This window comes from Callionymus lyra, chromosome 7 (assembly GCF_982586985.1).
Source record: "Callionymus lyra chromosome 7, fCalLyr1.hap1.1, whole genome shotgun sequence".
Lineage (NCBI taxonomy): Eukaryota > Metazoa > Chordata > Actinopteri > Syngnathiformes > Callionymidae > Callionymus > Callionymus lyra.
The window spans coordinates 18,930,457-18,954,327 of NC_141824.1; the positions used below are offsets into that span (position 1 = coordinate 18,930,457).

Here is a 23,871-nt window from a genome sequence, read left to right on the forward strand (position 1 = left end):
ACAAATACAACAATAGTACCTTTTTTTTGCTCCCATACTTCTGCTCACATTTCCCTTTATCACTATCCAACATTCTTACTCGCACACTTTCTCACACGTTCTATTTCTACAAATTCTTTCACAAATTTCGGTCACACAAAAACATATTTTCTCACTACCTTGAAATATCTTCCAAAACACTCGAATGACTACTGTACGAAAATATTATTTTATAACATACTATCTCGCACACTTTCCTCTTAATATATCCACCTTTTCTCACTATATCTGACACTTGCAAACATGCAATCATGCAACACAAAATGCCAAAACCTTTCCTCTCGCTCCCACAAACATTCACTCACTTGAAGAATTCCCAGCGTTGACACACAAATTCCCTCACACACATGCCTTGAACTGAATCACACACGTTCCCGTCACACACACACACACACACTGTCCAGTTCCTCGCAAATGTTTTCCATCACACTTTGTCGTCTCCACCAAACAAATACCATAATAGTACCTTTTTTTTTGCTCCCATACTTCTGCTCACATCTCCCTTTATCACTACCCAACATTCTTACTCGCACACTTTCTCACACGTTCTATTTCTACAAATTTTTTCACAAATTTCGGTCACACAAAAACATATTTTCTCACTACCTTGAAATATCTTCCAAAACACTCGAATGACTACTGTACAAAAATGTTATTTTATGACATACTATCTCGCACACATTCCTCTTAATATATCCACCTTTTCTCACTATATATCTGACACTTGCAAACATGCAATCATGCAACACAAAATGCCAAAACCTTTACTCTCGCTCCCACAAACATTCACTCACTTGAAGAATTCCCAGCGTTCACACACAAATTCCCTCACACACATGCCTTGAACTGAATCACACACGTTCCCGTCACACACACACACACACACACACCGTCCAGTGAGAGCTGGCGGCTGTTGATTGAGTCATGCAGACACACTCGGTGGAGCCAGAGGGCACAGAGGCGTCGCTCGGCGTCAGATGGAGTCACAGCGACCCCTGCTGGTAGCGTGAGTGCTCTTGCAGCCCTAATTTCACTTGTTAAACTTGATTTTAAAAGCAATTTCACTCAATTAGCCTTCATTTTCCGCTTTTGTTTAGACTGTGATCACTGATTTCCTCCCAGTTTTTGAGAAAGGCAAATCGTTGCCACTTGATTGTCCTGGTGTGTGTGTATAGTTTATGTTATGTGAGGGATTGGGGAGCTGTCCAGGGTGTCCCGAAGGTTATTCCGCTCATGTACAAGTGCCAAACTCAAGGCCTTGTGGCACGTCTGGCCCTGCATGTAATTTCGTGCGGCCCACAACTGTAGTCGTGTGATTTATACCCTCTACTTCTGTTAGCATGGGTTCAGTCGCACAATAAAGCAAATAAGTAGTAAGTAAGTAAGTAAGTAATATTTATTTATATAGCGCTTTTCGAGACCAGGGTCACAAAGCGCTTTAACAATCAAAACAATACTCAAAACAGTACATACTTCAAAGATCAAGACAACATCGAGAACAACACAGGAGTTCGAGAAATTCAAGGAAAAGCCAAAATAACACACACGCATGCTCATGCATAAACATAGACACACGCACACTAACTCACACACAATTATACTTAAAAGTATGCACTAACACACTATCGTGATGACATGCAGAAACACACAAACATGCAATAAGATACACAAACACATTGTTCATAAAGATACACAGATATTCAAAGATATGCACACCACACCACACCACTGAAAAGAACACATACAGAAACAAAAATTAAAAAACATGTACTGTATATACATACATACACATCCACGAAAACACACACACCATTCTCAAAGATACACTTATGTGTGCACACCGACATGACACATGCAGAAAACACTTGCAAATACACTTACAGTATATGCATACACACACTCAAAAGACACACATTTTCACTGATATAGACACACAGAAATGCACACTCACAAAGACAGACATGCATACTCATACAAACACAGACAAATGCACACTCACAATGAAACACATGCACATTTACACTCATACAGACACACAAACATGCACACTCACAAAGACACACATGCATATTTACACGCATACAGACACACAAACATGCACACTCACAAAGACACACATGTACATTTACACGCATACAGACACACAAACATGCACACTCACAAAGACACACATGCATATTTACACGCATACAGACACACAAACATGCACACTCACAAAGACACACATGTACATTTACACGCATACAGACACACAAACATGCACACTCACAATGACTTACATGCACATTTACACTCATACAGACACACAAACATGCACACACATGCTTACAAACGAGTGCTCATTCACATGTATTTCACATGGACACACTATCATTTAGATACTAAGACCCACATTAGCACATGAATGTCAACACAAGCGCACATTAAACGCTAACACACTCATGGACTGACTGAGGATCCGGTCAGAGCAGGATGAGTCAGTCTGCTCTGAAGGATCTCCATCAAGAATCCTTGGAAACAAACGAGCATCAGATGGCCTTGAGGAGTGTGCGGCTATTTTCAGTCGTGTGTTGGCAAAAAAAAAAAAGTCGTCATGCTGGATCCGGGATGAAACATTAATAGGATGAAGTGTAATTCCAGCTCATCTATTTTCACACACACAGGTTCTGCATATCATTTGCAGGAGAACATCGCCAGCAGGTCCGTGAAGGCTCAGAGTGAAACACAACAGTGTCGATTTAATCTCCATTTAAAAAAGACTATTATTCCGCTAAAGGAGGAACAGAGTCGGATGAAAAGGGAACATCGGGGAGAGGATTTTCAGCGTCTTCATGAGAGACACCGAAGATTACAGACTTATTTATAGACGGGCGATCGAGAGGATGAAACACAGATGAGTCAGAGAGCTCACACGATGGAGGGATGACGAGGGAGAGGGAGGTGCGCTGGGGATGGAAAGAGGAATTGGAGGGGGAAAATAGAAAAATGAAAATCAAAAAGTCCAGATTTACTGATCGTGGATCAAAGATTCTCCGTCTCCCGCGCCGCAGTTGTTGTTTTTTAATCATGTGTTTTATTTCCGGGAACATCTTTACACACACATTGTCTGATCGCATGAACACAAACAATTGTTCTTATTTTTTTAAAAAGTGGTTTGATTTTTCTTGTTTGTTTGTTGCAGATTTCTTCATCTCGACTCTCAACTGGAGAAGGAAGAAGGTGAGAGGTCACACACACGTACACATGTGCACACATGCACACACCATACGCATAACTACACAAACACACACATTGACACACACACATACTGTTAACGAACACACAAACGCATACACATGTGTAAAAAATACAGACCAGACGCAGAGCTGCACAAAAAACACACACAAATATATATATAAGCACCGACACACTTTCACAAAAACACACACAAAACAATATAAACAAACAAACATGTACATCTGCAAAAAAACAGACACATTAAAAATACAGAAACACACATATATGCACTTCCACCAAACACACGCAACCATGTATATACATACAAACGCACAAACCTGCAAAAAAACCCACTCAAATATATATACACAGACACACACACATATATACACTTTCACAAAAACACACAAATATATCTTTATATATACATATAAAGATATATATATATATCGACAAACACACAAACCTGCAAAAAACACACTCAATTATATAAATATACAAACACACAGACATATACAGTATATACAAACAAACAGACACATCAAACACCTGCACAAAAATACACACACAAATAAATATAAATAAATAAACATTTACATCTGCAAAAAAGGATGAAAATGTCAATACACAAACCCAAATATATACAATTGCACAAAACACACGCACACATGTATATACATACAAACACATAAACCTGCAAAAAAACACACTCAAATATATATACACAAACACACACATATATACACTTTCACAAAAACACACAAATATATCTATATATACAGTATATATCGACAAACACACACACCTGCAAAAATCACACCTTATTATATACTGTATATACAAACACACAGACATATATATACAAACACACACACATCAAACACCTGCACAAAAATACACACACAAAACGTACATATCTGCACACACACATTTGCATTTGCACACACCATCCTGAGACAAACACAAACCTGCATAAACACACGCACATACCTCATATATACCTACATTACACATAAAACCTACACACTCTATCCACACATGTACAGTAATAATCAAACGCCATTAAAGTTCTCTTGCTTTCATTAGTTTCTCCTCCTCTTCCCTCAGTATTCTTTTGTCTCATCTCTCGCTTCTTTTGAGGACAAATATGTGATGTTTCTCCGCCTCCGTCTTCCCCACATTTTTTTTTAATAACGTCCCATTTTTCTGTTATTGTGATAGATCTTGTCATCTTTTGTCTCGCCGGGTCTCGTTTCATATTTCCTTCGTGCGTGTCTGTCCTTGTCCGTGGTCCCAAGTGCGCTCACACAAAAAACCCATCTAGGAAAAAATACATCGCCATGACAACCATGGAAGATGTCGCACACCACCAATAGGGGGCAAGTTTCCACCAGATTATCAGATTACTCTGAAACGAATGTGTGGATTTAAGTGTGTCTTAAATAGATGTTGTACTCTATTGTATCATCAGTATGTTTTACAAAACTCTATTTCATTTAAAATATTTACATTAGAAAATGTGTTTAAGCCCCGCCCACTCTGCTGTGATTGGTCAAGCATCGAGGTTTTCGTCACGCAGAACGTCAATCCCGGAAGTCTCCACCTACAAGGGTCTTGTTGTATAAAGAAAAAAATCAGGTGGTTCTTCGGTACTACAGGAGGAGCAAAGCCCATTATTGTACCATAATCTCGTAACCTTTCGTTCGCCGAGATTTCAGACGAAGGAGAACTTTATAAAGTAATAAGATTTGAATGTTGTACTTTAACTAACCAGGATATAATACTAGCTTTAAGGCTTCAATAAGTAAGTTTTAAAACTTAATTTTAAGCTAAATCGTAACTAAACTAAATCTCAACGTTTCTAGGATCACAATGACACCAAATAATCATGTACACAGAGGTTAAAATACAGGTTTACACAATATATTTGTTCAATTACACACCAAAATACTTTGATATTTGGTCCAACTTTTTCATATTGGATTAGCGTGCATGAAATGATCTCTTCACTCAAATTTCTGGGGAAGGGCACATCTTTCGCTCCGAGATAAGTTCTGAAGAAATCCTCCATCAGTTTAGGGCTGTGTTGCCATAGAAACCATGGAAATTTAAGCACCTTGGCCCCCATTACCAGTGCCTTTCCTGCATTCCGAAGAGTCAAAAACTTATCATAAAACAAGAAAAAGTTGGCAGTTCAGAAACAAAAATGAGTTGCCACGAAAGCAACAAGTGGTATCAGAAGTGGGATAGTCAGGAAGGCATCTACGGAAGGACACCTGATGAATGAACAACCTCCCTTAAACAAACTTGGTGGAAACAAGAACTTTCCAGCTCCACGTACCCGTTGAATCAAAGAGCACTCTGAAATGTCTGTGCTGAATATTAAAACATTGTTTGAGAGCCGTGTTTGTGCTTCCAGACAATGAAAAAAAACCTTTGTGTTGTCGAAACGCCCGCAACCACAGAGGCGTCTCGGCGGAGTCAGTGGGTGTGAAGCCGCTACTTTCCCGAAATAAAAGAGCCAGAAAAATGGTTGTGAAAAGCTTTTCTGTGGGTGAGCAGTCGCTGACTCATTGCTGCGGGATCACAGCTCCTTCAGCCCCCCCGAGGACAGGCTCTGTCACAGTCTGGGCTGGAGGATGTTAAAGAGGATGAGGGGTGGTTGGGATTGTGTAATTCTCCAAGTATCTGGAGTCTCAACAAGTGGAAGGTGCGGACGCTCCGGGAGGTGAACCGGCAGATCCGATATTAAGATTGTTTTTGTCAAAATAATTCTCGTCATAACATTGACACGTACATTGTGTTGAAGGAAGACGAGTAAATTAATGTTTAATCTCCTTTAAAGTTTCCTTCCTCTTTGTCTTTGTTTTCTCTGACACATTATTTCTCTTCATCTCCACCTTTTACTCACATATTCTTACTTTCAGTTGTTGTTTCTCAAGCTTACATCTCCACTGGTTATCAATACAAACCACTATATCATCGGCAAACATCATCATCTATGCAGACTTCAGCCCCGTCTCACAACTCTCACCGTCTTCACACATGTACCACACTTGTATGAAGTACACAAAAAACACAACACAAACACAATGGCACATGTGTCAAAAGAAATCTGGCCCTTAAGTGGTAAACAAATAATTAGCTCAAAATGAACTGCAGTAAAAATAAGGATACCTTGAAAACTCATCAATAATTATGTAGAAAGAAGGGGAATTAAATATAAAATGTGGAAGAATATTTTAAATAGAAACGCTCAAGTGTCTTTTGAATTAAGAGGATAATATCACATTATTCTTACTTGGGTCCCTTTATAAAATGAATCAAGTACATTGTATTAAATAAGTAGTAAGATTTGCTCGTTATTTTCTTTATTGCATAACTATAAGAACTGCACACTTATAAACTACACGTCGTCATCATCAATTATACCTTTGATTCATAAATATGAATAATAATATCATAGTACATTTTCCTATTCATATAACTGAGAATTTTGTCATTCTTTGTTACCATATCATCATTTTATATTACCTGATTAACGTTTACTTTCAATAATGTTTTAAATATTAAATATAATTTTTTCACCAAACATTCTGATGATATAAAAATATTTATTCTTTATAAAAAACCTTATTTTACAACTTGATTTATTTTCCCAGATTTAAATATAATTGTTTTATTGGTTAAAATCATAATTTATGAAAAAAGTTATTCAAGTATTTAGTATTTATAGTTATTTATTTATATAATTTATATTTGAATCATGTTTCTTTTCATATTACAGGATTGCATGAATCTAATTGTTGTTGTTGTTTTTTCTATGTTCTCTATATACTATATCATCATTTTAAATTACCTAAGTAATGTTTACTTTCAATAATGTTTTAAATATATTATTTTTTTACCAAACATTCTGATAATGTATAAATATATATATTTTTTTCATCTTTATTTTTATTTATTTTCACAGATTTAAATATAATTGTTTTATTTGTTAAAATTATAATTATATTCAAGTAATTAGTATTTTAAGTTATATAGTTATAGAGTTTATATTTATAGCCCTTTTCTTTTCATATTACAGTATCGCAATAATCTAATTGTTGTTTTTTCTATGTTCTCTGAATTAATATTATGGATGAATTCATTCATGGCATGGCATTTTTTATCAACTTTTTTGATTTCACAAATTAAAGCAGCTCAATTACGAGGAATTATAAACCCAAAGAATGAAAGACGAAGCTCCTCATCTTGACCGAGTCGATCACTGAACCTGCTCTTCTCCCTTCAGGTGTGTCGTCACCTCCCAGTGATCCAGACGCCGACGCTTCTTCGCCCGCAGAGGTGTTCGACCCGCTGACCCCAGACCACGATCAGTGGAACCGCACACGCCGTCGAGGCCGTGCTGGCTGCAGGTCAAAGGGTCAAGACTCGACTTTCTGTTGCCTCACCAGAAAAACCGGGGAATCCTCAGTTTGGATTTCTGGAGAAAACAGACTCCAGGTTTTCACTGCAGACGACACACTTCTCGTCTCCAGATCACAGTCACATGCCAAAGGATTTCAAAGTGGGACGACAGCAACACGAAGCATATGCAGACTTACTGAAGCACAACTCTGTAGGAGCGAAGGAGGAACTTCATGTTTGGCCTTGGACTAAAGCACATTGTCTTGTCTGAAATACTGAGAAACTTTTTATGGCACTTTACTTGTACGTTTTCACCTCTTTCTCTTGCTCTGTCTCTCTTTCTCTCTGTCTCCATGAGTGACTGACTCTCCAGCGCTGCTGATCTTCTGCAGACCTGAGTATGTTGGAATGTTTCGCAGGAGGAGCAGCAGCCGAGAATCACCAAACCGAAAGCACATCCTGCATCGATGGACAGACGATGCTTCGTATTTGGAAGTGACGGAACTGTCTGAACCAACGGTGACCTTAAGTGTTCCTACTTCTCCGAGCCGGGGGCGCTCACGCGGTCACATGTATTTAGCGGAACTGACCAGCGAGACTCGCGCCGACCCCTGACCCCTCAAAACGCCCCCCCCCCCCCCACCCCCGTCTCACTTTGCCGTTCGACAGTGTCTGTGTTTGTATGTGACATTCACCCAACAGTATTCGATGGTTTGATACCCATGATGAATTACTTTGAATATAATGAAGAAACGAGAGAAAACAAAAAACGTGATATGAGGATTTTATGCTTTCATAAATACAACTATGTGGATTTATAATGAAATAAAAAAAAAGTATTTTTCTTGGTAACTTGTGTTTTTATTTTGTCTTTATTTTAATGATTTATTTCTTGCTTGATCTATTACGAAACAGTTTTTCATATAGCATTGTAGGATGTGTTTTAATATCATTTTTAATTCCATTATGATTCTTTTGACTTAGTTAACAGAACTTCCCAGTTGTTATAAATTAATTGAAAGAATTACTGCGATAGAATGTGAAATAACTTTTAAATAAATGTATAAATAAAGCCAAAAAAACAGTATTAAAAACGTATTAAGTAAAATAATTTAAGAATAGCTTCGTATATATTAAATTAAAGGCGAATATGTGTTTAAAATGGAACCAAGCGTTTGTCTTTGCGGGTTTAATAGTCCGTTGGTATATTTAAAAAAAAAGGGTTTATAAGATCATCTGACAAGAACAACAACAAAACATTTTATATTTAAAAACACAAATCACATTTCCCTCGTATTGCCGTAGCTACGGAAGCCGGGTGGTTTGCACCTTTCGCTTGGGCTCCACAACAACAAAGATTCCCTGGTCATGGCTGCACACCTGAAGAAACGAGTGTACGAGGAATTCACCAGAGTTGTTCAGGTGAGCAGAACCTTCAGGTGATCGCCTCGGAACGTCTGTAGACTTTAAACGGGAGACTGACACACGGCTGCTAACGGCTAAAGCTAACTAGCTCACGACTGAAGCTAACTGCTAACCTCAGTAATAGCAACTCTTTAACACTTTAATAAATAAATGTGCGACATAATTTTACTTCGGTTTATAAAACTGCGGAAGGAAAAGCGTATTTTCTTGAGTTAGTTTATGTTTACTTTAATGTAATAATAATATACGTGCTATTGCTGTATGTATCTTTCTTTTAAGGTGACAGGAGTTGTCAAGATAAAACATTCAACATTTAGAATTTAGTTTCTGTTTTGTGCGCTTGTGTAACGAATAAATCATAAAAATAAAACGTTACTTTATTTATAAAGTACAATCCTGTTACTTATGTATACAGTAACAGGATAACGGTATCAATTAAACTATGGCGATAATCTTGAAATTGTATTTACTTTTCTGTGTTTTGTTTTTGGTTTGTTTTTCTTTATAAAGAGAAAGTGTGTTTATTTACAGATAGACTTGTGGCAGTGAGTTTGTGGATGTATGCCTCATTTTGTTTATTATTGTTATTTGTATAATTTTGTCAGTAATCTTTATTGTTTTCGTTTTGTTTGACATAATAAAATAGCCATATATAAATATTTTAAAAGCTATGGTGATGATGGAAACATTTCTCAATACTTTATATTTTGACCTATTTAATGGTTGTTATAACCATAACCCCTATTTATACATTAAGATTTCAAGCATGACACAGACTAGTCAGACATAGATATTGAATAGGGAGTGACTAGAAAGGACGGACAGATATGAAGAGCTCAATTGGAGAAGTGGGAGACAGAGAGTTAGGGAGGCCAGATGGTTTGGACCATGAATGTGGATGAATGAAGACATGAATACAAAAGGGCAAGACGAAGGTGGAGGAGGTCGATTTGAAAAGCTGGAGAAAAAAAAGAATGAAGCATCTTTATAATATGCACCACAGATGATTTGAGCTGGAGCTTCTCTCTCTCCCAGATTCCTCATGAAGAAGTTCCTGCCAAAAAGCTCCGTCTGTCCAAACCCAGCAAGTCCGCGGCGCTGCATGTCGACCTCTGCAAAGCCACGAACCCGACAGATGCTCTGCAGTACCTGCTGCAGTTCGCCCGCCAACCAGTAGAGGCTGAGAGCGTGGAGAGTGTGGTCCGGATCCTGCTGGAGCACTACTACAAAGTGAGTACCTAACATTTAAAAGTATTTTGAATTTTTTTTTTTTTTTTTATTAGAAATTATTCCTGCCAACTGTGGTGTTTTTTAATTAGTTATTTTTCTACACTTTGCTTTTGTATCAAGTGCATTTAAAAAATAATAATAATAATTTTAGTACTAGTAGGTCTTGTCTTGTGAATAGTTATTGTTTTTTATTTATTTAGAATTATTTATAATCTTTTAGTTTTACATCTTCTTTTTTTTTAAATATTATTATTGTTGTTCTACTTTTTGATTATTACAACTAAAATTCCCCCGATGTGGGAAGAATAATAAATCAACATTTGTACGGGTTATAATGGATTTTATTTGGTCTTTGAAAGTCATTGTTTTTTTGAAGACCATGAATGTTCTTTTTTTTTAACACTTTATATCAAGTTTTATCAATAAGTTTTGAAAATAAATTGGGATTTGAAGAAATCAAAAGGATACTGGATTGTTATTGTTTTATTAAGCTATTTATTACTAATTTAATGTTGTTTCTATTATTTTATTGTTTTGTTTTTTACTTGATATTTATTTCATTATTTTTATTCCTGTGTCATGCTTACAACACTAGCAATAAACATGTTCTGATACTGGAATGTTTGCTGTGGTAAATCGACGATCCACTTCTTGTTGCTGATGCGTAAAGCTGACTCGCACAGACACACTTCAGAGGAGTAGTTGTGTAACAAAGTGCAATTTCTTTTTCTCACCAGGAGACTGATAACTCTGTCAGACTGAAGATCGCCTCCCTGCTGGGCCTGTTGTCCAAGACACACGACTTTCACCCAGATTGCATCGTAGATGATGTCATCAACATCATCGGCAACGAGAGTAAGACACACTGACTCACACACACACACACACCAATACACACCAATACACAAGTGTAAATATAAGCATGGAAAGTGTTTTGGAATTCTGACCAAAATCCATTTTCAATTTAAGAAAAATCCCTCTGCCGTTGCAACGAAAAAGACGACAACTTTTTGTCATATTTATCTATTGTCGTACCTTGTTCTTGTGTGCGTTTCAGAATCTCATCAGGTTCTTGCTCAGCTGCTGGACACTCTGTTGGTCATTGGTACCCAGCTGCCCGACAGTCCTTCCCTCAGACAGACACTTGTCGATGTGGCATGCAAGGTAACACACACACATGCAAGGTAACACACAGACACACAGACACACAGATACAGATAAACAAACACGCAGACACACAGATACAGATAAACACACACATATACAGACACACACATACACAGATAAAGACACACACACGCAAATACAGCCACACACATACAGATAAACACACACACATACAGACACACACATACGCAGAAAAAGACACACACACGCAAATACAGCCACACACATACAGATAAACACACACACATACATACACACGCATACAGATAAAAACACACACACACACAGACAGACAGACAGACAGACACGTACACATAGAAAATATAGGTTGGGGTTGTTTAAATGGAAATCTATGTTATATTAGAATTTTGGTGAATTATAATATATGTATTTCCCAGCATCCCCCTCTTCTCTTAAAAAAATAGGCGAGGTTGTGTTTGATATCAAGTTGCCAGCTCCTTCTCTTTGACTTCCATTGTAAAAATGAGTGGAAATACAGAGAAAGAAAGGGAAATTCTGAGCAATTTGTTTCACCTCGAGAGTTGAGGATGATGAAACCAAAGGTGATGATGATTGGAGGGAATTGCAGCTCAACTGATATGAACCCCATATACATGAGAATCTGACTCATTCTGAAGCAGAAATATCCGACTCCTTCTTCAAAACTATTTTCGTACTCGATTATTAACACTCGTTTGAATGGGTGAATATTTGATTATTGTGTTTTAAATTCAACAGTTGTTATTGCCAACAGTGTAAAGTCACGAGTCCTACTCACCTGCTTTTGTCTGGTGTTCTCCTCCAGCTGCTGTCCGACACATACTTCGGGGTGAGGAACAAATGTCTGCAGCTTCTCGGGTGTATTGGTGTGGTGGACGCAGTACTGACCAAAGAGTGTGAAGGTCCTGGGACATCTTCAGGTGATTGACATCTCTATTTCTTGATTTTAAAGATGACAGTGAACAAGCGATGAATCCTATAATGATCATCAAATGAACTCTATTAATCCTTCCTACAGCCTCAGTAGTTAAGGACGCCCAGAGCATCATCAGTGACCACTTCGGGGACCAGGATCCAAGAGTCCGGACTGCAGCGCTCAAAGCAATGGTGGGCGACACACGAATCATCTGACTTATCTGTTCTTAGTAGTGACGGTCTGATGAAACTTCATGAAGCAGTGTCAATATCTTCAGAGTCCACTAGATGGCGGTCTCTACACTATTTTCCTTTGTTTTGAACAACTGCTATAATGAAACATCACATCATTTTTAAACTGATGGCGCCACCTACTGACCTCTAAACAACATGACACTCCTTCATAGAGCTTCATCAGACCGTCACTTGTTAATTGTGATATTTTTTGTGACACACGTTGAATACACAATAAATTGTCGTCATGGTTTGTTTTCAGCTGCAGCTTCACGAGCGAGGGATGAAGGTCGACCAGATCATCTACGAGCAGGTTGGTTAATAGGGTTAACCACTCGATCATTTTAGTCAATTAGCTGTCGTAGAGAGTGTCAGAGGGGAAGGTGGAGAGATGGTGGGAGTGACGGAGAAGAAAAGAGTTAACGACAAAGAAAAGAGGGAATGGTGGAAGGGAAATGAAAAAACATGGGCACAAATCTTTTAAGGCAGCAAGACGGAGCATCGGAATATTGAAATTTAAAATGTACATTTTTAAAATATTTTAATTTAAATGTTGTTGGGGTTTTTAAATAATTGAATCATTCTTTTAATTTAAAATCAAATCATTGAATTCAATATTTTTTATATTTAAAGGTTGAATATGTTTTTATTTAATAGTTGAGGTAAAAAGAGGATATTTTCATAATGAAGGAATCTTTTTCACATTCAGATTAAGTAAAAGTGATAATTAAAAATGTCTAAATTCTATTTTTTCATATTAAATTAACAAAAAATAATTAATTGGAGAAAAAAAAGTGTTGGTATTTTCCTGAATTTATTGAATTTAAAAGGCTTCTAATTATTGAATTTCGAAAATGTAATTTCTCAAAAGTTCATAACAAAAAGTTAAAAAATGTTAGTTACATTTTCAAGTATATTCTCTGAAAGCACTGATACTTTCATACGAGATATACTTTCATACTTTTACCTTCTCTAACTGTAGGTAAAAGTGTCTTGTATGAGGCCAAATTGTTTCAGTAAAGAAAAAGAATAAACTCTTTTTCAAATGAAATGTGATAAAACCAATGTAATACAGCTGTAGCTAAGCAGTTGAAACAAGCAAGTCAACGAGGTTTGTTGCCAACAATGCAAACAGAAGTGTGTGTTCAGGCCTGCAGGTTGCTGGCGGATGATTACGAGCAGGTCCGCTCTGCTGCTGTGCAGATAGTTTGGGTTCTCAGCCTGTTGTATCCAGAGAGGTGAGTTTGTCTCTTAAATGAATAAGTACATTTTAATTTAAATTAAGCAAATCAAAAGCTGTTTGTTTCCTGTTTCCTCAGTATTGTTCCCATCCCGTCCTCCAACGAAGAGATCCGGCTGGTCGACGATGCCTTCGGGAAGATCAGTCACATGGTCAGCGATGGTTCCTGGATGGTGCGAGTGCAGGCGGCCAAAACGCTGGTGAGGATGTGAAGAGTCGCTCATGTCTTCTCGGCGTTAGATTCACTCTGAGGTGTTGTTCTTCAGGGTTCCATGAAACTTGTGAGTCCCCACTTCCTGGAGCAAACACTGGACAAGAAACTGATGTCGGATCTGAGGGTGAGTGGCTGAGGTCAGCCGGCGCTCAACCAATCCGGCTGACCGTCCTCGTCTTTTCGCAGAGAAAGCGAACGGCACACGAGAGGGCAAAAGAGCTTTTCGCTTCCGGAGAGTTCTCCTCTGGACGGAAGTGGGCCGACGATGCTCCTAAAGAGAAACTGGACAGAAACACTGTCAACCTGATTGCCTCTGGCGCCTGCGGGGCCTTTGTTCACGGCCTGGAGGACGAGATGTTCGGTATTTAAAAAAACGCATCAGCTGGAGATTTTAATCCTTCACTCATTCGACCTCCTGATCTGTCCAGAGGTGCGCATCGCTGCGGTGGAGGCCCTGTGTCAGCTCGCTCGCTCGTCTCCCAGCTTCGCCGAAAAGTGTTTGGACTTCCTGGTGGACATGTTCAACGACGAGATCGAGGAGGTGCGGCTGCAGTCCATCCACGTGCTCCGGGAGATCTCCACCCACATCACCCTGAGGGAGGACCAGCTGGACACGGTTCTGGCCGTGCTGGAGGTGACCACAGCCCTCACCATTTCTAACAGTCTGAGAAAAGATGCTGGCTATGATTCCTTGATTTGTTCATGGATGCTTGTCCGTACAGGATTCTTCCCGGGACATCAGAGAAGCTCTGCACGAGCTGCTGTGCTTCACCAACGTCTCCACCAAAGAGTGTATCCAGCTGGCTCTGCTGGAGCTCCTGAAGAACCTCAACAAGTATCCCTCCGACCGCAACTCCGTCTGGAAGTAAGTCTGCATTTCCTTTCTTTCGCGACTGAAAAGGGTAAATCCCGGCTGGCATGGTGCCATAAAACCCACCAGATAAGATGATTCCTTCCCGCAAGGAAACCTCCTTTCATGATTGTCAGGTCTTTGTAAGCATAATGTCTTAAAAAGGAGGAAGAGTTTTACAAAAAAGTTAAATCAGGACATGATTTAATTTTGACTGTGTTCCATAATACAATCTGGATCCTCAAATAATTTGAAGTGCAAAGTTTTTCTTGGTAGGACCAAAACAACACAGTCTTTAGTGCCGAAGGAGCAACTATTTTAGGTTTAGAAAAGAAGATGCTGCTTAATAAGGCAACAAAGAATGCAAGTCAATTTTATTGTATGTTTACAAACTAGGTTTTACAAGATTCCTGCACATTTTTTTTTAATATATTTATATATTGATATTGATAATTCCAGGCCTATTAAGCAGTGCTTTGTTGCTTTTTCTTGATTATCTACAATAATAATACCTGATATTTATGCATCATTTTCACATTATTCATATTAAGCCCTGGTCTAGAGATAAGAAGTGTTTTTTCCATCATATTATACAATGATTAATTTCTTGCGCAGAAGATAATGAATAAATAATTAAAGACATGATGAAATTTAAAAAGGAAATTGAATAACAGTCCTGATATTTTTATATTGAACTTGAAATGCGTCTAATTATATAATTGAATTTGGTAAATTAATTGTTCTTCCGAAAAAACCCCACAGCAATAAGAAATAAATTCTTAATAATTCAGCCCTAATTTGAAGGATTCATCAACTTCTCCAGAGAGACGGCAGCAGTGCAAGCTCCATCTCTTTCTTTCTGCTACTATGTTTGTAGTCAATAAACCAGTAGCTTGTGTTCTTCTGATCTGCATTTTGTTGCTATTTTTGACGTTAGAGCACCAGGGAGTGATGCTTTCAAGTGCTCTTTGAATTTAGGATATTCTAGTATCTTGTTTATCAGCCTTAAACGTGTTTGTGGAGTATTCCAAATATTCTGAAAAGCTTGCTCGATGCTACACTGACCCGTTTGCTCGACAGGTGTCTGAAGTTCATGGGCTCTCGTCACCCTACCTTGGTGCTGCCGCTGGTCCCAGAGCTGCTCAGCACTCACCCGTACTTCGACACACCAGAACCAGACATGGACGATCCTGCCTGTATCCTCCTCGCAGCACGATGTCATTAACGTTATCATTATTATTGGACAGGGTTTAGAAACAAGCTTACAAAAGTTATCAATATTTAAAAAGTAATAGTAATTGAACGACATCTTCAGCTGATGTGAACCTTAAGGTCTGTCGGCACAAACACACACAAAGAGTTGACATTATGTTGTGTTTCCATTGTTGATGATATTAATTCACTTCAGCCTAAAGACAGTTTGGACGCTGTGCTTCAGTGGGTTCTTTAATTAGATGTTCTATTGAACAACACGCCATCAGGGGGGGAACGATATATTTTTTAATTGAGTGTGTTATTTGCTGTGGGTTAAAATGGTTGTATAGTATTAGTGGAATAATATGTTTATGATTTTAATTTTAGTGTATTTATTTTATTTTTGGATGATCATAACGGCAAACGTTTTTGATCTTTTTTGTCATATTTTCTATAGAGATTAGTTATCAGTCTGAAAATACTCTACGCCACGTTACTTTGACTGGTCGACCTAACTGAAAAATCCATGGGTGTCGTGTAACAAACAAACAGCAGTGGGTCAGAGACAAGGTTATAATATAAATATATTCATAAATATATATTGCATTGAATCGTATTGTGAACTGAATACATCGCATTGAATCATATTGTGAGCTAAATACATTGTATTGAATCATATTGTGAGCTAAATACATTGTATTGAATCATATTGTGAGCTAAATACATCGTATTGAATCGTATCGTGAACTGAATACATCGTATTGAATCATATTGTGAGCTAAATACATCGTATTGAATCATATTGTGAGCTGAATACATCGTATTGAATCATATTGTGAGCTGAATACATCGTATTGAATCATATTGTGAGCTAAATACATCGTATTGAATCATATTGTGAGCTGAATACATCGTATTGAATCGTATCGTGAACTGAATACATCGTATTGAATCATATTGTGAGCTAAATACATCGTATTGAATCATATTGTGAGCTAAATACATCGTATTGAATCATATTGTGAGCTGAATACATCGTATTGAATCGTATCGTGAACTGAATACATCGTATTGAATCATATTGTGAGCTAAATACATCGTATTGAATCATATTGTGAGCTGAATACATCGTATTGAATCATATTGTGAGCTGAATACATCGTATTGAATCATATTGTGAGCTAAATACATCGTATTGAATCATATTGTGAGCTGAATACATCGTATTGAATCGTATCGTGAACTGAATACATCGTATTGAATCGTATTGTGAACTGAATACATCGTATTGAATCGTATTGTGAACTGAATACATCGCATTGAATCGTATCGTGAACTGAATACATCGCATTGAATCGTATCGTGAACTGAATACATCGCATTGAATCGTATCGTGAACTGAATACATCGTATTGAATCGTATCGTGAACTGAATACATCGCATTGAATCGTATCGTGAACTGAATAAATCGCATTGAATCGTATCGTGAACTGAATACATCGCATTGAATCGTATCGTGAACTGAATACATCGTATTGAATCGTATTGTGAACTGAATACATCGCATTGAATCGTATCGTGAACTGAGTACATCGTATTGAATCGTATTGTGAACTGAATACATCGCATTGAATCGTATCGTGAACTGAATACATCGTATTGAATGGTATCGTGAACTGAATACATCGAATTGAATCGTATTGTGAACTGAATACATCGTATTGAATCGTATCGTGAACTGAATACATCGCATTGAATCGTATCGTGAACTGAATAAATCGCATTGAATCGTATCGTGAACTGAATACATCGCATTGAATCGTATCGTGAACTGAGTACATCGTATTGAATCGTATTGTGAACTGAATACATCGCATTGAATTGTATCGTGAACTGAATACATCGCATTGAATCGTATCGTGAACTGAGTACATCGTATTGAATCGTATTGTGAACTGAATACATCGCATTGAATCGTATCGTGAACTGAATACATCGTATTGAATCGTATTGTGAACTGAATACATCGTATTGAATCAAATCGTGAGCTGAATACATCGTATTGAATCGTATTGTGAACTGAATACATCGTATTGAATCGTATCGTGAGCTGAATACATCGGATTGAATCGTATTGTGAACTGAATACATTGCATTGAATCGTATCGTGAACTGAATACATCGTATTGAATCGTATCGTGAACTGAATACATCGTATTGAATCGTATTGTGAACTGAATACATCGTATTGAATCGTATCGTGAACTGAATACATCGCATTGAATCGTATCGTGAACTGAATACATCGCATTGAATCGTATCGTGAACTGAATACATCGCATTGAATCGCATCGTGAACTGAGTACATCGTATTGAATCGTATTGTGAACTGAATACATCGCATTGAATCGTATTGTGAACTGAATACATCTCATTGAATCGTATCGTGAACTGAGTACATCGTATTGAATCGTATTGTGAACTGAATACATCGCATTGAATCGTATCGTGAACTGAATACATCGTATTGAATCGTATTGTGAACTGAATACATCGTATTGAATCGAATCGTGAGCTGAATACATCGTATTGAATCGTATTGTGAACTGAATACATCGTATTGAATCGTATCGTGAGCTGAATACATCGTATTGAATCGTATTGTGAACTGAATACATCGTATTGAATCGTATCGTGAACTGAATACATCGTATTGAATCGTATCGTGAACTGAATACATCGAATTGAATCATATATTGAGCTGAATACATCGCATTGAATCGTATCGTGAACTGTGTACATCGTATTGAATCGTATTGTGAACTGAATACATCGCATTGAATCGTATCGTGAACTGAATACATCGTATTGAATCGTATCGTGAACTGAATACATCGAATTGAATCGTATTGTGAACTGAATACATCGTATTGAATCGTATCGTGAACTGAATACATCGTATTGAATCGTATTGTGAACTGAATACATCGTATTGAATCGTATCGTGAACTGAATACATCGTATTGAATCGTATTGTGAACTGAATACATCGTATTGAATCGTATCGTGAACTGAATACATCGCATTGAATCGTATCGTGAACTGAATAAATCGCATTGAATCGTATCGTGAACTGAATACATCGCATTGAATCGTATCGTGAACTGAGTACATCGTATTGAATCGTATTGTGAACTGAATACATCGCATTGAATCGTATCGTGAACTGAATACATCGTATTGAATCGTATCGTGAACTGAATACATCGAATTGAATCGTATTGTGAACTGAATACATCGTATTGAATCGTATCGTGAACTGAATACATCGTATTGAATCGTATTGTGAACTGAATACATCGTATTGAATCGTATCGTGAACTGAATACATCGTATTGAATCGTATTGTGAACTGAATACATCGTATTGAATCGTATCGTGAACTGAATACATCGCATTGAATCGTATCGTGAACTGAATAAATCGCATTGAATCGTATCGTGAACTGAATACATCGCATTGAATCGTATCGTGAACTGAGTACATCGTATTGAATCGTATTGTGAACTGAATACATCGCATTGAATCGTATCGTGAACTGAATACATCGCATTGAATCGTATCGTGAACTGAGTACATCGTATTGAATCGTATTGTGAACTGAATACATCGCATTGAATCGTATCGTGAACTGAATACATCGTATTGAATCGTATTGTGAACTGAATACATCGTATTGAATCGAATCGTGAGCTGAATACATCGTATTGAATCGTATTGTGAACTGAATACATCGTATTGAATCGTATCGTGAGCTGAATACATCGTATTGAATCGTATTGTGAACTGAATACATCGTATTGAATCGTATCGTGAACTGAATACATCGTATTGAATCGTATCGTGAACTGAATACATCGTATTGAATCGTATCGTGAACTGAATACATCGAATTGAATCATATATTGAGCTGAATACATCGCATTGAGTCGTATCGTGAACTGAATATATCGTATTGAATCATATCGTGAGCTGAATACATCGCATTGAGTCGTATCGTGAACTGAATATATCGTATTGAATCATATCGTGAACTGAATATATCGTGTTAAATGGTATCGTGAACTGAATACATCGTATTAAATGGTATCGTGAACTGAATACATCGTATTGAATCGTATCGTGAACTGAATACATCGTATTGAATCGTATCGTGAACTGAATACATCGTATTGAATCGTATCTTGAGCTAAATACATCGTATTGAATCGTATCGTGAGCTGAATACATCGTATTGAATTGTATCGTGAACTGAATATATCTATTAAATCGTATCGTGAACTGAATATATCTATTAAATCGTATCGTGAACTGAATATATCTATTAAATCGTATCGTGAACTGAATATATGGTATTAAATATAGCGTGAACTGAATATATCGTATTAAATCATATCGTGAACTGAATATATCGTATTAAATGGTATCGGGTAATGTACATACATAGTATTGACTCATATTGTGAGATATTGTGAAATATGCATTTCGCTACAGTCCTCATTTACATTTAGAAGAGATTCCATGACATTAACGGTGTTTTGACACCAGGGGGAGCCAGAAACAATCTGTCAAATCCTGCGTATTGCTGCTTTAACTCACTTTTCTCAGACATCGCCGTTCTGGTGCTGGTGTTCAACGCCGCCAAGACTTGTCCCACCATGCCGGCGCTCTTCTCCGACCACACCTTCAGACACTACGCCTACCTGAGGGACAGCCTGTCCCACCTGGTGCCCCCGCTGAGGGTGAGGACGGTGCACAGACTGTGGGTCCCCGGGACACGACACTGTGGTCAAAGTGTGGTTTCTGTGTGTTCAGTTGCCCGGCAGGAAGCAGATGGACCCGGCGGGCTCCGGTTCCGCTTCAGGCTCAGTAGAGTCGGCCCAGGTTTTTCTTCAGCAGAGTCTCAACAGAATCAGCACCATCCAGAGCATGGACGCTCCCGGAGCCCAGGACCTGCTGGTGTTCACCATCCGGTAAAACACACTCACAGAAGTCAGTCGGTGGGAAGAGAAGTTGAATCTGTGTTCTGGTCCAACAGAGACTTGCAGAGACTCGGCGAACTGCAGGCAGAACTCGCTGGATCCGCTGACTTCTGTGCCACGTACCTTCGCTGCCAGCTGCTGCTCATGAAGGTAAGACCAGGGATGTTTGACCTCATAAGATCACTGAGGTTTCACAAGCCAGTGATGTGTGAAGCTTGTTCATCTGTGGACGTAGAGATCACAGTCGACTTCACTCTCTGCCTTCAGGCGCTGCAGGAGAAGCTCTGGACGATGGCCGTCCCTCTGTGCCTCAAACAGAACCTCACGGCCACGGCGGCGACTCAACAGGTCGGGGTTCGCTCTCGTCTCTGAAACATCGCCGCGTGTGATCCTCACTGACCTTCCCGACGTTTCAGATCCTGGAGGAATCGTACAAGCTGGAGTTCATGTACGGAGGTTTAGAGAGCCGACAGCTGGCCACCATCCATCATGTACGCCTGCAGGCTAAAGCTCTGCAGCTGGTCCTGAACGCCCGCAGCCGCCAGGGGTCAGTGTTTGGTCATGTTCACCGCAGATACAAGCACATCTATGGACGTATAGCAGGGCCTTCTGTATTAATCTGGTGGCGCTTTTATATAACTTTTTTTACATTGAAATTAAAAGGGTATGAATTAAAATATATTTAATTAATTTTTGGGTTATTATTGGAATTACAATATCAAACGTCATGTGTTCCATTTTTTGAAATAAATAATGAAATGCTTTTAATCAACAATTAAAAATGTTTAAACATTTAAGTAATCAGAATGAAAGTAAATATTGAATACTTCGTTCCAGAAAAAAAGAAACACAACAGTATGTTTTAACGTTATATCCCAGCTATAAACAGACATGACTAATCAAACTGATGATATTTGATATTTTTACAGGAAAGAACTTTTACTCCTGAAAATATTTACTTGTTGAAGTTAGTGTTTTTAGCTGCTGTGGTATAAAAATTCCTGAACTTGGCTATTATTTCTTTATGGTGGTTTCGAATGAGACTCAAACATGAACAAAACTAGTCTTCTGATCAAATTAAAATCAGGTTCACACAACAACGCTCTTTCTTTGCCACACACCCCCTCAGTGAACTCAGCTATTGGGGTTAAGTAGTGATGGTCTGATGAAGCTTCATGAAGCAGTGTCATGTTGTTAAGAGGTCAGTAGGTGGCGCCATTAGTTTAAAAATGATGTGATGTTTCATTAGAACAGTTGCTTAAAACAAAGGAAAATAGTGCAGAGACCGCCATCTAGTGGCTAGATAGTGAAACTGCTTCATGAAGCTTCATCAGAACATCACTAGCATTAAGTGCATTTTTCATCACAATATTATGATGAAAACATAAAAACCATCAACATTTGTCGTCTCAGGCTGGAGGTTCTGATCACCGGGTGCGAGAAGTTCCTGCAGGACGTCGACAACTTTCACAGGTCGGTTCTGTTCGTTACGAGTTTTCTCCGCTCGGCCTCTGAATCGCCGTCTCTGGTCCCACAGGGAGTTCCTGACGGAGGTCCCTCACCTCCAGGGCACGTTTGTGGAGAAGCTGCTGGAGCTGATGCCGCGACTCTCCTCCTGCAAACCCGTGGAGCTGGTGAAGATCCTGCAGACCACGCTGCGGCACAGCGGACTCCTGCAGCTCTGCCTGCCCCCCCAGGTCCGGCACACTCCGGCTTCTTCACCCGGCAACAGATGGAGGGTCGTCTGATCAGACGTCTTCTATCTTTCTCTTTTTTTTTCCCGGGCAGATCCACCGGGCCACGGCCAACATCATCGAGCCCACAGGAGAGTCCGACAACCCTCTCAGGTTCACCACCGGTCTGGTGGTGGCGCTCGACATCGACGCCACTCTGGAGCACGTCCAGGACCCAGAGACCACCGTGAAGGTTCAGGTCAGTCGGGCGGACCAGAAACACACAAACTGCTTCCCTCACTCACCTCCACTCGCACCTACAGATCCTCTATCCCGACGGCCAGAGTCACGTGATCCACCCGAAACCCGGTGACTTCCGCAGACCAGGTCCGGACCGGCACCGACTCATCACGCAGGTCTACCTGTCGCACACATCCTGGACCGGTCAGTGTTTTCATCGCTCCGGTTTTAATCCCCGCCGTCTGACCGCCTCCACCTCTCGCCCCCCTCAGAGCCGTCGCAGATCGAAGTGCGCCTCCTGCTGGCCTACAGCTCCTCCTCCTCTTCCGCCCCAAAGTTTGGATGGGGCGACAGCACCGAGGGCCTCGGGCCCACAGAGGCAGCCGTCGAGGGAACCATCCCGTTCAGCAAACCTGTGAAAGTCTTCATCATGCCAAAACCAGCGCGACGATAACATGAACTCAGTTCTCAGTGTTTCTTTCATCAGCGAATAAACTACGCAAGTCGTGATTTATTCTTTAGTTTTACTACTTTAATTGGTTTGATTTTTAATGTCTGCGACTTAACATTGATCAGCACATCGGTATTCAAGTTGCTGCTAAACAAAGCCGAAACATTATGACCACCTAGCCAATGTGCAGCACTGTTTACTGTAGGTTTGAAAATAAAGAGACTTTATCACACTGTCTGTGAAACCTCATCAGCCCTTCACTCGTGTGACGTTCATGACGGAAACAAGACGTTCCTTACACGCACTTTCAAACTAGAAAATGAGACGATA

The 23,871-nt window shown here is 39.0% G+C and overlaps 2 protein-coding genes across 4 annotated transcripts in view; both read left to right on the forward strand.

Moving 5' to 3' along the window:
• LOC148075292 (leucine-rich repeat and fibronectin type III domain-containing protein 1-like protein) overlaps window positions 1–8,517 on the forward strand; it is a 238,486-nt gene extending 229,969 nt beyond the window's left edge. Inside the window, exons 15-16 of the mRNA XM_087795959.1 lie at window positions 3,221–3,258; window positions 7,550–8,517. The gene's annotated coding sequence lies outside the window, so the exon portion shown is untranslated. The remainder of the gene's footprint in view (window positions 1–3,220; window positions 3,259–7,549) is intronic.
• Window positions 8,518–8,961: 444 nt separating this feature from the next.
• Window positions 8,962–23,778, forward strand: ints4 (integrator complex subunit 4). 3 transcript variants are annotated; one of them, XM_087795958.1, is made up of 24 exons: window positions 8,962–9,087; window positions 10,126–10,320; window positions 11,058–11,175; window positions 11,378–11,484; window positions 12,293–12,407; window positions 12,506–12,594; window positions 12,899–12,949; window positions 13,786–13,874; window positions 13,956–14,076; window positions 14,143–14,214; window positions 14,277–14,451; window positions 14,519–14,724; window positions 14,813–14,955; window positions 16,021–16,136; window positions 20,804–20,937; window positions 21,011–21,168; window positions 21,234–21,327; window positions 21,445–21,525; window positions 21,594–21,724; window positions 22,591–22,650; window positions 22,715–22,874; window positions 22,966–23,109; window positions 23,174–23,294; window positions 23,363–23,778. In XM_087795958.1, exons 1-24 carry the CDS (start codon window positions 9,034–9,036, stop codon window positions 23,542–23,544), a joined length of 2,916 nt encoding a protein of 971 aa, XP_087652084.1. In that variant the 5' UTR covers window positions 8,962–9,033; the 3' UTR covers window positions 23,545–23,778. The 3 variants fall into 3 exon arrangements, 2 of the variants coding, with proteins under 2 accessions (XP_087652084.1, XP_087652082.1); XR_015711868.1 differs by having other exon boundaries at window positions 21,234–21,525; window positions 22,966–23,113; window positions 23,363–23,508; XM_087795956.1 differs by having other exon boundaries at window positions 21,234–21,525.
• Window positions 23,779–23,871: the final 93 nt, after the last annotated feature.